We start from the raw sequence: 12,668 nt of genomic DNA on the forward strand, positions 1-12,668 counted from the left end.
AGAGATAAAAAATTGGCGGGGGCTTAGCTTTGGTTAAGCCTGGTAGGTTGCGAAAGCAAAAATGGCAGAGGCTTAACTTGGTTAAGCCTGGAGAATGCGAAGCATCATCGTGTCGCGTAATTTGGAGGCGCACAACCACAGCGACGGCGCGAGGTGGGCCCCCGTTTCTCCACTGTCGTGACGTCATCGTGTCACGTGGTGTGACGTCATGTGTCACGTGATTTGGAGGCGCACAACCACAGCGACGGCGCGAGGTGGCAACACCCTCTAAAGAAGTTTGGAGGTGGGCCCCCCGTTTCTCCACTGTCATGACGTCATCGTGTCACGTCATGTATCACGTGATTTGGAGGCGCACAACCACAGCGACGGCGCGAGGTGGGCCCCCGTTTCTCTACTGCCGTGACGTCATCGTGTCACGTGGTGTGACGTCATGCATCACGTGATTTGGAGGCGCATAACCACGGTGAAGGGCTGAAGTGGTAGCTAAAGTAGTATGCTTCGCATAAAAGCGCAGCGCCTCCAACTGAAGGAACGCAGTGCGCCGCGTCTACAGGTCACGCGTGGCTACCGGTCGCCGCTGCGCGACGACTCAAGGCGTCTTCGGTAATTTTTTTTATATTTTGTTTTTGATGTTGTTGCGACTGGGAGAAAGAAAACATAATCTACAGCTGGTATGACGTCACAGCGGCAGTAGAGCCACAGGTGCGCAGCGCGGCAAACACACACCGTGACTGCAGCCGGGCTCTGAAGGAGCGAGTTGGTCGCCCATTATCTACAGCTGGTATGACGCCACAGCGGTAGTAGCGCCACAGGTGCGCGGCGCGGCGTAACTGCAGCCGGGTTATCTGAAGGAGCGAGTTGGTCGCCCATATTCACTCCGCTAAAGGTCAAACGTAAAGGCGGCCGGGTCACGCGAAGGCTTGAAAGTGCGAGTAGTATTGCTTTGGCAATAAAAACAAGCGCGCATCGTCGTCGCAAAAACAAAGACCATGACCTGAGCCTGAACCCGGACTTACAACTTAGGCTATATCATGATCTGAATGTGAGTTCGGACTCAGATTATGATATAAATTTGAGTCTCAATTCTCCTCTCAGAACATCGCGGATGGAAACATGCATGGCGTTCTTGCAAGCACTACAGCCGCGGCTAGTAGCAGCCGGTTGCGAAGCGCGTTTCGTTTTCTGTACTGCTATCTTAGAAAAAGTGGTCTCATTATCGGCGGACACGCCAACCGTGTCGTGAGGATTTAAGTGTAAAAAAAGAGACAAAGAGGCGCCGTAGTGAGGAGACTGTCAATAATTTCGACCCCTAGCGTGAGCTGGCATTGTACAGCACACGGACGCCTTGTGTATTTCGCCTCCATCGATGTGTGGCCGCCGCGATTCGACTCCGCGTCTCTGCGCTCATCAGACGAACGCCTCAAACAACCACTGATCCATCGCGTCCGTAATACTGAATGTGAGCCGGGGATGGAAGCATGCATGGTGTTCTCGTAGGCACCACAGCCGTGATTAGTAGCAGCGCATAGTATTAGCCGCGGCCGTGATTTGAATTCGCGTCAACGCAGACGATAACCACAGCTGCCGCGGCGGGTGCTGATTATCAACAGCCAGTGCATATGCAAGTGCCGCTCGATAACCTCTGGACTTTGGAGTAGGCATTCGGGTAAAGTAGGCAGCCTGCGTTTACGTGGTAATCTACCTTTACAATGCAATCTGTGGTATCAAACCGCGCGATGCCACATATCACACACCATATGCGCTTACCTTTCCTAGAAAATCGCCACGGGCGTATCGCCTGTTCGACTTGGTGTCCACGACGATCTCCGGAACATTGTCGCCGGAAGGTCCCGCCGAGGTCGAAGGATCCATCGTGAACAGAAGGCAGAAAAACTGATGATTTGAACCACGACCGGCTTTAATTTGAACGTTTTCAAGCGTTCATTACCGATGCGTGAACAAGAGATGCCATTGGTCGACGCGGGCACCGGCTTCTGTGGCGCCACTGATGCGACTGCCGTCGAAAGCGCCAGAGTCCGCTTTTCGTTGAACGCTTGACCATCGCCGATGGCTTGACCAAAACGTCACAAAGGATGGAGGAATGGTTGGTTTGGTTTATGGGGTTTAACGTCCCAAAGCGACCAAGGCTATGAGGGACGCCGTAGTGAATGGCTCCAGATAATTTCGACCACCTGGGGTTCTTTAACGTGCACTGACATCGCACAGTACACGGGCCTCTAGAATTTCTCCTCCAAAGAAATTCAACCACCGCGGCCGGGATCGAACCCGCGCCTTCCGGGTCAGCAGATGAAGGAATGGTCATGAAGACAGGTAATGCGGCCATCGCACGATCGTTTTTTGTGTGGTTTCCGCAAGCGTTCGGTTCGCACGTTTTCACCTGCGCGCGGACGTGGGTTACGATCACTTGCTGCGCCTCCCGTCTAATCGCGTGCGGCGGTACAGGCATGCGTTTGTAGCAAAACACGCAGATATCCGGTGGTAGAAATTACCCGTATTAATTGCGGCGTACTCGAGATGTATCCGTTGCGTCAACGTAATTTTTTTTATGCGGGATTTTCGTCCAAGGTAAAATCACGGTCGGCTGTAATGGCATGGATCTCGGTTCAGCCGACAAAAACTTGCTACATCAATGGCGAGTCTGATCATCTGAAGTGATGTCATGGGAAACGACACATATTTGGACCATTTCTATCCAAGAGACTGAAAAACGCGTCACATCGCAATCGCGTTCTCCTCCTCGTTCGATCGCTATGTTCTCACAACGGTCTATGACTTCTGTCCGAAAATAACAGAATGCTGCCTCCTCTGAAAGTTACGCTGCCCTCACGATTTCAGAACGACGACGCGATTCTGATTGCGAATTCTCGATCGGGCCAGGCCACAGTACAGGCTGCTAACAACCGTCCGTAATTAAAACCGGGATAATCACATTTTTCAAATAGTTAAGATTGCATACTTAAAATTTTAGTCAGTTACTCAAAATAGCACATTGCAGCGTTTTTAGCATTGCTGAGAGGGAAAAAAAAATTGCACTTGCAGTCTTTCCCAAGCATTTACAAATACAAATACCTTTATTTCAACATCAGGGATGTTCGGGGTACACCCAAAAAGCCTATAGGCCGGTTCACATGCAAGCGACTGAGCGATTGAGCGGCGCGTCGCAGCGAAAATTTCCAACTTGTTGAAACCTCGCCGCTCGTCGCAGCGACGACTCAAAACAGGTTTTTCCGCCGCGGCGACAGGATTCGCTAGCATTTTCGCTGGCATGTGAAACAGGCTTATGACTGGCTTGACAGAGGGGCGCACCCTCGTACATAAAAACCGGCAGCAACAGAACATGGACAGAACAATAAAAAAGACCACAGTGCATAGGTAAACATCATATTCAATAAAAATTTGTGAACATCCTTTTGCAATAATAGATAAGTGAAGTCGGCAAGATTACACAAAACGCTGAAAGACACTGAAAAATGCAAAACGAAGAATAACAATCACAAAAGAAAAAGGGATAAAGGAGGAAAAAACTTGCAGTAAGACAAAAAAAACGGTACCGTGAGGTCCTCAGAGCTCATTGCACCGATTAAGAAGAGCTGGAATTATATGTCGCAGCATCTGACGCGGCATTTGCACAGTAATTGTCACTATAATATGTAAATGGCCTCCTCCCTGGCTCCCTACTGACTGTAATAGCAAAAGACAGCTTATCTATTCAATATATAAGGTGTATGTGTGTGTGCGTCTGAATTGTGCATGCATTAAAAATGCACATTTTAGCAAAACACTGCTGCCAAACACAAATGCTAATGCACATGAGAAATTATGACGTTTACGACTATTTGGAACAGGTAAAATCAGCTGTAATTAAAGCAGTTCTGCATTTCAGAGAACAGTGACAATACAACAATAGTGATTTATTTTTTGCCATCTTTTTTCAGGCCATTATTAAAGCCAAAATAGAGATAGTACTGTGTGGCTGCGAAGGGGCTTAGATGTGCATCACATGGCTAAAGTGCACTCACGGCTTTGTTCTGCACAGTGACAGCCAGCCACCAGGTTGTCCTTTAGCACTCCTTCCTGAGCTCATATTTTCAGTTGTACAAGCTAGTATGCACCATTGAAAACAAGTATGAGAAGTTCTGCTGAAGGCCATGTCATTGTTGCCATGTGCAAAGCAAGCTGGCATATACTCTGTGCAACTCCAAAGCATTCTCAAATGTCGCTGTGAATGCACGAAAAAGTGGGTGCCTTTGTATTGCATAAAAGTCTATACATGCCATTCTCATTAATGTAAACATAATGAGATGTTGGAGCCAGTAAACTTATTACAGGTAGTAAAAATGCAAGAACCAATCTGGAGGGTTTACATGGCAACGGGTCCTGGCTTAGGCTGCGAAAGATTACTTCGTAGAGTCAGGGAAACAGGATACAATGGCCAAATTATCTGGTTATCTCGAGCAAACACTAACATCTCAAGCAGAATTTGTAAAATTAGATTTCCATTATGAGAGCTATGATGCCGCACAATAAAATGAAATTAAAAATAAGCCATTTAAGTAGATGACAGGCATATATGTGTATTGATATAACTTTAAAGCAATGTTTAAGAGTCATTTTCACTCATAAGTAAAATGTAGAGTGACTGAATGTAAAGGTGACCCGTTCCCAAGCTAGCAAGCAAAAGTGAGCGTTACTAACTGATGTTCATACCACTTAACATATGTTCAATTTTAGAGTATGCTTTTAGTTGCTGACTATCAACATCTTCAGCAAAATATACCTATTTCACTGCCAGTCTGGTTTCCAAAGGAAAAAATTAACTGAGGCATCGATAGGCATCAGAGATTTAGAAAAGACCCCTTTGAAGATAGGCTAAAGAAAAACAGAAAAGCAGTGATAGCTTTTGTCTTTACTGGTATCTCTTTGCTGCAACTTGAAGTTGATGGCTTTTGCCTTTAAGATGAACCAACAGCCCTGTTAACACTATCCTGAATATATAAAAGTCACATGCATAAGCATGCATTTGTAGCATTCTCACTGACCCACGTCATGAAGTCGATGTGTTGCTTGCCTGAAGAGACGATAAGAGGGAAGCACCAAGGAAAGTCTGTCATGGACAGGTACAATAATGCATGCTTAGCTGAATTTTCAGTGCATGAGTTTAGCTGGCTAGACCTAGCTAAACTCCTAGCTGCAAATATTCCAGGTTGGGGGTGGGTGTATAAGGATTATTAGGTGAGACCATGCCACATTACGAGCCATATTAATGGCTGAGTGTTTGAACCAGTATGCAATGAATATACCTTTCTACGTAAGGCCTTACAAGTAGAAAAAATGTGGTTATGCTGACAATAAAAAAATATTAGTGCATTCTTAGTAACATTAGCAAACAGGTCATTCTAGAGCATGCAAAATGTTGTTTTGGAGAACTGAAACGCTGGTATTGATTGCAAGATGGCAGACCCCATATAGCCATCAGTGAATGCATGCGAAAAAAACATTGAAGGGAAGGTCATAATGAGGGTAATGAACGGCTGAGGCCCAAGAACGATGCCTTGGGGGACATCCAAGATTGCAGGAAAAGGCAGGATGCATAGGAATTGGCAAGAAAAATCTGCCGATGGCTGGCTGTTTAAGCTTGGATCCAGTTTATAGCTATTGGATGCAAGTTAAAGCACGAGAAAACCAGCCTTACATAAATAAGGGAATCGTATGCTTTTTCAAAGACAAGAAAAAAGCCTCGAGGGGGATGTTGCAGTCAAGGTGCATGTCGTGAAGAACAAGAGCAAATTGGCTTTTGCAGGAATGTTTTCTAAGAGCTTGCTGATTTGGATGAAACAACTTAATGGGCCAAAACAATCTAGCAGGGCAAGAGTACAAAATTTGTTTGGTGATTTGCTAGGGCCATAGGTGCTGGGTGATGAAGGGTAATAAACAGAGGGACCAAGCTATGATAAGGCAGGAAGTTATCTGCACAGCATACACTAGATATGCTTACATGCTGCTTCCTGTCCTGTTGTTGCTTTCTATAAATTTCACAGAACTTCATGCGAGTGCACTGTCGGGTGAACTGGTGGCCAGCTGGCATATCGAAACTGCGCTCATGGACGAAGACAACAGAGCAAGAATTGCTACCCTGTGCAGTGGTGTTGCCCCCATCCTCTTTGGTCCTAACATAGCTTTACCAGCTACACAGGGCTCATTTTGCAGTCAGCTGTTTAAAAGTAGTGTCAGGTAAAGCGAATCATTATTCTCCAATGAACAAACTGCTTGCCATACAACACATCCTTCTAATCATCTTCATAATCTGCGAAGACAAATGTACTTCTTTAGTCACATGTTAAATAACACAGAACAATTGCTTGTGTCATCATAGCTGAAAAATTAACCATAATTTCATATATACAGCCATGCCTCATTAGTACAGGCCTTGTTAATATGGACTCAAATTATTGGCAGTTTTTCTAGGGAAAATCTTTTTCAATGGACTTACGCTTCGTTAACATGCAAACTCTCTGATCAGTGGACAAAGTGAAAATGCACAAAGTGAAAATGCATACAGCCCATTGTCGCATGTGTTCTTGTCGCATTAATATGCAGAGTGGAAAGACTGTTAAAACTCTGGATTTGAGTAGGTAAATAAAACACTCTCTGAATCATATACCTTTCTTACATGCTGAAATTGTCATCACACTGCTTGCCAGAATTTTATGTTAACCTGTGAAATGCCAGGCACACCAACTTCTCCAGCTCACACACTTTCTGGTTGGCAAAGCACTTCTTTTTCTAGGGTAAAAATCATTGTCAGGGCTCGGCGACACATAACCTGGCGTAGATTTCTCATTGCACAAAATGAATTAAGCTGCTTAAAAATAAAAGAACAGAGCCACTAGTTTACATTAGATTTCTTATTGCACAAAATGAATTAAGCTGCTTAAATATAAAAGAACAGAGCTACTAGCTTCCATTATAACCTCACGATGCCTACCCACAGCCCACAATGCTAGGTTAACACTTTTGACGAGTTTTATAGCATTCTCGTTCCCTATTCCCTAGGTTGAGGACGCCCTCGCCTGGGTGGGAGGGGTTTAGAGCTTTCATTTGTGCTCATAAACTCACACCCCCGCACTTACGGACATGCCCCTGTCACGTGTTGTGCCTGCGGGAGAGGAGTTTGCCGTCGAGGTAACGTCGACTGCGGTAGGTGATGTTCTCTGGTCAGCCGAAGGTTCCCACGTGCTGCCGACACGTGTTCATCAGATGAAACCCGCCTCACAAGCCGGAATGCGAGTTCGGGAAAAGGTCGGAAAGTGTTTCTTTTGTCCTTAGAGATGTTCGTGATGGTTCGCCGCGGTGCTCGGCACGCCGATGAGCCACCGGAAACGAGGCCCTTTGTTTCCCGGCATGGTCGCAGCAATTGGGGAAGATAGCGTCGGCCTGCTCGCAGCGGCGGCGTCCGACCCCTGAGGAGACTTCGGGAAGGGGGTCGGGTTGTGCTCAAACTTCAGCCCGTTCTTTTGGGTCCCGCAGTTCGACCGGGCAAAGCTCGGTAATTGGAACCACCTGACACGTGGGTCCTCTCCGAGTGGTCCATGACGGCAGGCCTGGGAGCAATCACCACCGAGTTGCTCGGAGCCACCCAGTAGAAACAGGCGTGCTGGCTGCCAACCGGCCTAATGGCGTGCGCAGTGAGCTTTCGCAGGGGCACATTTCGCTGCTTTGGCATAAAAGCATTCGCTCCGATCGCAATCACATGCACTACGCGGACACTTGTCACTAAGCTATGCAGCTCATGCATGCACAAGAAATTCACCGTGAGCAGCTGTTACTCGCCGCTGTCCGCGATGATCCTCGCAGGAATTAGAAACGCTTGAAAGAACCACGAACTACTCCATATAAACACTTCTTGACACCGCCAACGCGTAGGTCTTGCGTCGGTTTGAAGGGGCGCTCTGTCAACTCCATCAGGGTAGATGATTCAACTCGGGGAACTGTCGCTCGCCGCTGCTGCACGCGGAGTAGTTCGCAGTCACGCTGAACACTCGTAATATCAACATGTGGCCAATATAATATGCTTGGCGGCATTGCCGCCACCACCTGTGCCTCGCTGCCCGGTTCTATCTACGGACGGCTATCCTGCCCTGGCAGAAGCGGAGGTGGAAGGGCCTGAGACGCCACGTGTCGGAGTAGCGAGAACCCGCGCGCAGTCAATGAGCGTGCGTAAATCGCAATGACGGCGCCAGATGGCGCCAGGTGCTTGGCAGCTGCGCGCGCGTCCGCAGCATCGAGACCAATCAGCGCGTGCTCACCGGCGGTGGGCGGGCTCCCGGTAATCCTGTAGCGGTAACGGTAACACGGTACATGGTATGCTGAAGGTGTCTTACAGTCATGGAGGAAAAAACTGAGGAGGGAGCGTACGGCGACAACCTTGAAGCCTCGTCTTAGCAAGTAAAGATATAGCAAAAAAAAGACAGTGTGTCCCCCCCCGTGATCGCACCACGTGATAGCGTGCGGTAAAGTCTAGCCCCGCTGCGCGCGCGCATGCGCCGATTAGCGCGGCAGACTAACTGTTGATCAACTTCCTTGCTGTAGACGCCCGCGCCGCGGGTCGCGCATACGCGCGCACTAAAACATACCGGAATCAATACATAAAGGACCGGCTCGGAGAGCGAAAAACTGAGGGAGAAAACGACTTCAAAACACTCGCTTTGCGAACGCTGGCCGCGTGACGTCATGCTCCCTCCTTAGTTTTTTTTCCTCCATTCTTACAGTGATGCCAATCCTAGGAATTTATCGCTAGATCTAGTTTTTTTTTTTTGCTTTAGGGATGTAGCGTCTTTTTGTCAAATGTAGGGATTTCGAGAGGCCATGTAATTGCTACTTTCGGTGGCCTAATGGCAAGCGTATCTGATTATCTTGCGTTTCGAAAAGAAAAAAAAAAGTATGAAAAAATGCTAATTACTGCTTTTTTTATTTTTGGTGTTCTGCCGGGCCGAGAGATGGCGACAGCAGTTCTGCAACCCGAAATTATCGGCTGGTGTACAGTGAGGAAAAACGAAACCATGTGACTTTCAAACTGTGCATGCCAACTCTGGCGCTATGAGTGACTGCTCCTCTACGAAAGCCAAAGTTGAATTTTGACTTGTAGTGTCTGGATCAACGCGCTACGTTAACGCTCATCGCTTATCTTCGTGAAAACGTGCTGCATGTCAGATGACAACTTCTGGGCCAGGAGACTTTTCGGAAGGTGAGCCAAGCAGAAAGAAAGCGGAAGCATACGACCAAAAATATTTGACCAAATGGGAAGCTGATCCAAAGTACAGAGGGTGGCTGTCAGCCAGTAAAAAAGGGCCCTTGTATTTTTTCTGTAAAGCATGCAGATCTGATTGTAAAGGTGGAAAATCACAAATCGACCGCCACCTTGCTAGCTCCAAACACAAGAAAAGCTCTGCAAGCTTACAATCGACCCACGCGCTGACATCCATGCCTTCAATAAGTGGGCAGACTCAAGTAGACAAATCTGTCAAAGAGGCTGAAATCAGAATCGCCGCGTTGATCACAGAACACAATCTGCCATTTAATGTCATGGGGCATTTAGTTGATGTTGTCAAGACGTCATGTAACGACTCGCAGATCGCAAAAAACTTAAGTTGCGGCCGGACAAAGTGCACTGCCATCATAAAGAATGTGCTTGGAGAGGACAGTCGCGAAGAGCTCTGTAAGCTTTTGCGCAAACAGAAATTCTCTCTTCTGGTGGACGAATCTACTGACGCCGCCGCGGTGGCTCAGTGGTTATGGTGCTCGGCTGCTGACCCGAAAGACGCGGGTTCGATCCCGGCCGCGGCGGTTGAATTTCTTTGGAGGAGAAATTCTGGATACCCGTGTACTGTGCGATGTTAGTGCACGTTAAAGAACCGCAGGTGGTCGAAATTTCCGGAGCCCTCCACTACGGCGTCTCTCATAGCCTTAGTCGCTTTGGGACTTTAAACCCCATAAACCAAACCCGAATCTACTGAGAAGGCAACGGTGAAGCATCTGTCACTCGTAACCCGAGTAATGAACGTCGACGACGGCATAATGGATGCGTTTCTGGACTTAGTGCCAGTCAGTGATGCGACTGCCAGCTCTCTGTACACTAGCCTGAAGGCAGTGTTTAGTGCTGCGGAAATTCCGTACGAGAAAAATTTGATTGGTTTTGCTGCCGACGGAGCGAACGTGATGATGGGCGCACATCATTCCGTCGCGTCGCTGCTACAGGGAGAAATTCCAGGCATCTTCATAATGAAGTGCGTATGCCATTCGTTCCATCTGTGCGCCTCGTACGTATGTAAAACATTGCCAAGATGAGTTGAGGACCTGGCACGCGATATTTTCAACTACTTTTTGTCGCCGAAGCAGACATCTGCCATTCCAGAAGCTTGCAGAGGTTGTGGGAATCCTGGCTTTCCGCCGTTGCCTTTGCGCGGCTGTGCCGGCTTCCTGCGTTGTTTCTCCTCTTTCCCTTGCTCCCGCCTCAGGCGGTGGAGAGGCGGCTGGGTGACTAATCACTGTCATTTGGCCACAGCTCCGCCCCGGCTCCCCAACGGCCTTTGCCATTGGCGCCTTTTGGCGGGAATCCGGGACCCGCTACGGGCGGCCGCGCACGGCGCGACCGTCCGAGCGGGGCCCAGAGAGAGAGATCCCTCCGAGACAGCGTAAGGTGCGTACGTTACTGTTTGTCTGTGCCGGCCTTTGCCGTTCGGACCAGTGCTTACTCGAGCTCGCCCGCACGTGTCCTCTGACCTGCAGCGGCTCGAGCCTGTCCAGCGGGGTCCAGCGACCTCCGACAGGCGTACCTTGCGTTGATTGCCCACTCTCTCTCGCAACCGGCCCAACGGTCGACACGAGAGAGAGATCACAGCACTGCCGCGGGGACATTCTCCTGCAGCGGCGTGTTAGCGGCGCGCATTGCTCTAGTCGCTTCGTGCGCGCAGCGGAGCCTTGCTCCTCGCGCGCCCCCGGGACGGGGTGACTATTGAGTGTGTGTGTATCTGCTGGAGGACGACGTGAATAAACGTCTCCTTTGTGAACTTGGAGGCCTATTTCTTTGCGGCGAATCGCTCTCCTCCCAGCGGAGGTTGAGTGCACCGCGTCGGTGTCCCAGTGTGTGTGTGGTGACGGCTGATCGGGGCCCTTGGCTCGCGCGAAGCTCGAACCCGCGGTGGGTGGTGGCCTGTGTCCACTTAGGAACCCACAAGGTTAAACCACACAAACTGTTGCACCCAAGCCAAACAAGGTGGCTGTCTCTCCAAGTTTTTGTGACGCGCTTGCTTGAGCAGATGCCGGCCCTGATTTTGTTTTTCAAGAAAGCAGCCACTGAGGACCGCCTGCTTGCTGCAGGAGCCATTCTAGAAAAACTGACTGACCCGTCAACGAAACGCTACTTCGAGTTCCTTGAGTACGTGCTGCCTTTTTTCACAAACCTAAATAAGGAAATGCAGTCGGAAGAAACCAGAATCCACTTGCTCCATGAAAAGGTTTCAGTCATGCTCAAATGCATACTCGAATGCTACATCAAGCGAAACTACTTGGAGGCCACGCTGTTGTCCGATGTGCGGTACAAATATCCAGCCAAGTTCCTGCCATTGGACGAAATTTATCTCGCAGCAGAGCCAACTGCCGCACTAGCCGGCAACACACAAGGCTTAAATGACAACCAGGTTCACAACTTTAGGCTGCGGTGTTTTATTCAAGCAGTTCATCGATCTACCTGCGGTTCCCCATGAAAAGCGAACAGATGAAAAGCCTTCGAGCCCTGGACCCGAAAGTTGTCGCGGGCAAGACAGTACCATCAATCGCGTCGCTTGCGGTCTTCTTTCCCGATCATAAAAGAAAACGAAATGAACGAACTGGACAGAGAATGGCGACTTCTCCGCAACATGGAGCTGAGCGACCACACTGACTTGCCTGCGAGCCAGTTCTGGCGCAAAGTGTCTCAAATGAAAAAAGGAGATGGATCACAAGAGTACCCGCTGCTGTCAAGTTTTATGAAGAACCTTTTGTGCCTGCCACACTCCAGCGCTGCTGTCGAACGTGTATTTTCGCAAGTCAACCCGTTGAAAACAAGACAGAGAAATATGCTGTCAACGGACGCTTTTTGCGGCTTGCTGCACGCAAAAAGAACCTTGATGGACAGCTGCTGTTATAACCTCAAGATCACTCCTTCTCATTTGAAGAGGATGAACAAAGATATGTACGGTGATTAAAATATGAAGGTTGTGTGCGCGTCCTAACTCCTTATTTGTGCCCCATATAATATCCTAGAGAATTAAGACAGCTTTCTGTACGCATCGGCATCGACACTTCACGCGTGTTTACATTATCTCTGCATACAGTACCTTTTTATCGTACGCGTTTTTGTGTAATTGAAGAAAGTGCTTCAGTGCAGGGTTTTGAAAAAAATTTGGCGGGGGCTTAGCTTTGGTCAAGCCTGGTAGGTTCAAAAGCGCAGCGCCTCCAACAAAAGGAATGCAGTGCGCCGCGTCTACAGGTCACGCGTGGCTACCGGTCGCCGCTGCGCGACGACTCGACTTGGTAGCCCATCTCTCACCCTGGTATGACATCAGAGGTCATTCTAAAGGTCAAACGTGGCTGCTGGCCGCCGCTACGCG

The 12,668-nt window shown here is 48.7% G+C and overlaps 1 protein-coding gene across 1 annotated transcript in view; it reads right to left on the bottom strand.

The window, feature by feature from the left end:
- The window catches only part of LOC149352867 (serine/threonine-protein kinase PLK1-like), a 47,360-nt gene extending 45,488 nt beyond the window's left edge, over positions 1 to 1,872 (bottom strand). Inside the window, exon 1 of the mRNA XM_089575734.1 lies at positions 1,768 to 1,872. Within this exon, the coding sequence (XP_089431860.1) occupies positions 1,768 to 1,872 (105 nt within the window). The remainder of the gene's footprint in view (positions 1 to 1,767) is intronic.
- Positions 1,873 to 12,668: the final 10,796 nt, after the last annotated feature.

This window comes from Amblyomma mixtum, chromosome 3 (genome assembly GCF_055824585.1).
Source record: "Amblyomma mixtum isolate Tamu chromosome 3, ASM5582458v1, whole genome shotgun sequence".
In the NCBI taxonomy this organism is placed as follows: Eukaryota; Metazoa; Arthropoda; class Arachnida; order Ixodida; family Ixodidae; genus Amblyomma; species Amblyomma mixtum.